At 45.1% G+C, this 4302-nt stretch overlaps 1 protein-coding gene across 1 annotated transcript in view; it reads right to left on the reverse strand.

The window, feature by feature from the left end:
• Positions 1-4302, reverse strand: part of EED (embryonic ectoderm development) — a 78265-nt gene that overhangs the window by 30683 nt on the left and 43280 nt on the right. Inside the window, exons 3-5 of the mRNA XM_010853252.1 lie at positions 1689-1725; positions 202-710; positions 56-156 (exon numbers count right to left, since the gene is read on the reverse strand). Coding sequence (XP_010851554.1) covers positions 56-156; positions 202-710; positions 1689-1725 — 647 coding nt within the window. The remainder of the gene's footprint in view (positions 1-55; positions 157-201; positions 711-1688; positions 1726-4302) is intronic.

Consider the following 4302-nt stretch of genomic DNA (forward strand, 5'->3'; position numbering starts at 1 on the left):
GCGCGCCCTCCCGCGCGGCTTCCCGGGTCCTTCCCTGTCCCCGCTCCCGTCTTGCCCTCTTCCCGCCGCCCTCCCGGCAGTTTGCACGGAGCGGGTGTGGGATCCGTCGGCTTCCGAGGGCAGTTATTTCCAACGTCCCCCTTCCCCGCGACCGCCCTGTAAAGGGAGAGGCGGAACTCTGAAGAGGGGGTGCACCCTCACCCCCTTCCTCCTTCGAGAGACGGTTCAGCCGCAATTGGCCCAATCCTTCGATCCCCCGACCCCGCTGCGAGGACTCGAAAGTCTGTGGAATGGACGGGCCGACTCGGGTCCCGGGGGACGGGGGGAACCAGACGAGAAGTCGCCTCACGGTTCGGGCGTCTGTGCCGAGTGTTCTTCATCTTGAACTCGAGGAGTAACGGTGTCACGTTATGCGCGGAACTAGTCGCCACCTCACTTGCAGTTGAGAACAGAAATTCAAAAACTAGCGAGCCTCGCGCCTGCCTCCCCTGCCTAGCTAATGGAAGGTGCCCGCTAACAGGTGCGCATGCGCCGGGGCGTGTGCTCGCGCTTGGTTGTCCGGGCCCGCCTCCTCCAGGCCCCTCCTCTTGGAAATCTTGTTTTCCAACCAGGTAGTCTTCCACCGGGTTTCCGTGGCAAAGGATGGGTCTCAAGGCGCCACCCGATTGTAGTCCCCTGAGTGCGTCCTGATTTCTTGATGAATATTTATTCTAGTGAATATTGATCGCAAGGGATGATTATCCTCGTCCAATTAGTCCCAATATTGGGTAGGGCTTAAGTAGGAATACCCTAAAAGCATAATTCTAGATTCCCTTGAATTACATCCCAAAGTGCTTCCTTTATGTCTTAAAGAATGTTAATGGCCCTGAACAATGCCAAGGCCTGAAAAGCAATGTTCACCTCCAAATATGTATGAGACTGTGCGACTTAAATGACGGACAATATTTTTTTGGCATGATTTTGACAATAAAATTTTAAGGGAAGTCAACAAAAACTGTGATGTTTTACAAAAATGTTTTTGTTACGTCTGGGCTCTTGACAGGTGCTAAGCGCATTGGTGAGCCTTGTGGATTTGTTAGATGGGTCGTTAAGCCACATAACCAAAGGAGTAGCCCAGAAAAGGGGAACTATGATAAACAAAAGATCAGCCCTCTCTTACCTGCCTCTTTGGGAACTTAGCTGTGACTACTTAACTTTCTGGCCGTCATTGTCCTCACCTGTAAAAATGACGATTAAAGAAGGGACCTAACATTTCTTGAGCACTACTGGCTAGTATCTACTTTTTTGTGTGTTCTAGAGCCCATTACATCACCCTTTGGATACAACAGTAGAAGAATGCCCCATCCATAAAATTCTAGTGTCCTTGAACTAGATGCCTTAACATATTGCAGATTGCAAGTCACTTCTTTTGGAGACAAGGAGAGAACTCCTGAGAATAAGAAAAGTAAGGCAGAGGCAGGGCAGAATTTAGATGTTTTTGCAATGAAGATTCAAGAAAAAATAAGGAAGCTGAAAAAAAAGTTTGGATTTAGTATAGTAATTGCCCTTATTTGTTGAACTCCTAAAGTGCCAGGCACTGCTAATCAGTTAGTTGGCTAGAGAGAGATAAGACTAGTATGGAGTCTCCAGTGAGAAAGTAAGATGTGTCTTTGACATGTTCATGGGCAGAGACAAACATCCCCACTTACCTGTTGAGAAGGATGTTTGTGAAATATAGTCCTACAACTAAAAGGGTAATCAACTAAAGCAATTCTAATCCAAATTACTCTTTGTATCTGGGATCAGTGGCAGCTGGGAAGTGGGCATCAACTTCTACTGATAAAATTTTATAAGTGCTAAATGACTGTGAAACTCGATGGTGTCCTTTCAGGGGGCTCCAAAGAGCTCAGTACCACAGTCGTTTATGTCTAAGCAAAGGAAGAATTTGCAGCCATGAAATTAAAAGACGCTTACTCCTTGGAAGGAAAGTTATGACCAACCTAGATAGCATATTCAAAAGCAGAGACATTACTTTGCCAACAAAGGTCCGTCTAGTCAAGGCTATGGTTTTTCTAGTAGTCATGTATGGATGTGAGAATTGGACTGTGAAGAAAGCTGAGTGCCGAAGAATTGATGCTTTTGAACTGTGGTGTTGAAGACTCTTGAGAGTCCCTTGGACTGCAAGGAGATCCAACCAGTCCATTCTAAAGGAGATCAGCCCTGGGAGGGATTGGGGGCAGGAGGATAAGGGGGCGACAGAGGATGAAATGGCTGGATGGCATTACTGACTCGATGGACATGGGTTTGGATGAACTCCGGGAGTTGGTGATGGACAGGGAGGCCTGAGTGCTGCAATTCATGGGGTTGCAAAGAGTCAGACACGTCTGAGCCACTGAACTGAACTGAACTGAACTGAACTGAAAGTGACAGGTAAACAATTTGTTAGAATAGGGTGCTTGTGATGTTTACAAGCAGGTGGGCGAGGGGGTGCTGTGCCCTGAGTACTTAGTGGGTTACATTTTTATAGTCAGAGGAAGAGAGGGGAAGAGGCAAAGACCTTCTTTGTCTTTCTTGAGTAGACCTCATGCTTCCATCATCAGTTCTTCCTCCAGGTCGGACAGGGAAGTTTTCATGTACTTACATGGTCAAGCTAAGTCCAGAGTTATTGTTTTTTATGTGTGCAGAGTATGTCCTAAGGATCACTAACCTATTGAGCTCACTGGGCAGGATTTCGGTCTCATGCCACCATTGTTTTATTGTTTTGGGTCGTGTCCTGTGCTTCTAGTACATGGTTTTGTTGCTAAGCAAGCCTGCGTGGTTAAGTAAATGAACTCTCCTGAGTAATCATTAATTTGTGGAATCTCCCGTATTTTTTCCTACTTACAATCCCCTAGTGGGACTAGCTATTTAATCACCTACTTTGTCCCTTTACTCTGTCCCTTTCATTTGGATAAAGGACACATATGGAAGGAAGATGTCTTTCAGCATTCGTAAGACCCATAACAAAACAAAAATATTTTTAAAGAGTTTTGTTTGTTAAAACTTGGAGGGATAGTTTTAAAGTTTTGTACAATGAATCAGAGATAATAAATAGAAATAAGTTAATACTCATTGTTGCTAATGTTAAAAAATTATGCTTGTTAAAACAGGAACTTTATTCAGTACTTATCATGATAAATGTCAAGACTGTCACAGTAGAGAGAGAGAGATAGGACTCAGCTCTGAATACAGCAAGGGTAGGTGGGGATTTATAACCAAGGAGAACAGTGGGGCATGAAGGAGTTAGGCATGTCACTTGCAATATGTTGCTTTGGTATATTAATTTTTTAACATATATATATATTTATTTGGCTGAGCTGGGTCTTGGTCTCAACATGCAGGACCTTCAGTTTTCCTGGTGCCTGTGAACTAGTTGGGGCATATGGTATCTAATTCTCTAAACAGGGATTTGAACCCCAGTCTCCAGCATTGGGAGCTTGAAGTCTTAGCCACTGGACCACCAGAGAAGTAATAATTCTGAGGTGAAGACACTTTGAAAAACAGACTTCTTTGAGCTCCACTTTTCTGCCTAAAGATAGTCCTCCAAAAGAAACTGAACTGTCATAAATTCCCTCCCCAGTAGTTTCGGCAATCGGGGAAGATTGACTCTAATCACCAAAGAAGAGACTAGAAGACAGGACTCAACACCACACCGAGAGAAATTTTTCAACACACTGTCATTACCTCCCCTCTATTCTGAGCCCATTCATCTTTCTAAAACATTACTGTTGCCCAAGTGGCATACATCTCCTTCCCCTTCCCCTACTGAGATTGGTATGAACTGTCAAAGATCACTGCTTTTTTAGATATTCAATTTCCCCCCAATGATGCCCCTGTGCATGTGTTATTAAAAATTAATAGATTTATATACCTTTTATTTTGGTAACTTGCTTGCTTTTAGTTTGTTTCTTAGGCATCGCTATCAAACCTAGAAGGTTAGAGGGAAAGTTTGTCTCTCCTTCAGGGAAGTTGGTGGGTGGAAATTTGCTAAAGGAGACATCAAGAGTAGGGGGATTCTTCCTAATCCAACTCGCCAGGGTTCAGTTCAGTTCAGTTCAGTTCAGTTCAGTGGCTCAGTCGTGTCTGACTCTTTGTGACCCCATGGACTGCAGCACATCAGGCCTCCCTGTCCATCACCAACTCCCGGAGTTCACCCAAACCCACGTCCATTGAGTCAGTGATGCCATCCAGCCATCTCATCCTCTGTCGTCCCCTTCTCCTCCTGCCCCCAATCCCTCCCAGCATCAGAGTCTTTTCCCAATGAGTCGACTCTTCGCATGAGAT

The sequence above is a fragment of the Bison bison genome, unplaced genomic scaffold (genome assembly GCF_000754665.1).
Source record: "Bison bison bison isolate TAMUID 2011002044 unplaced genomic scaffold, Bison_UMD1.0 scf7180017864324, whole genome shotgun sequence".
NCBI lineage: Eukaryota > Metazoa > Chordata > Mammalia > Artiodactyla > Bovidae > Bison > Bison bison.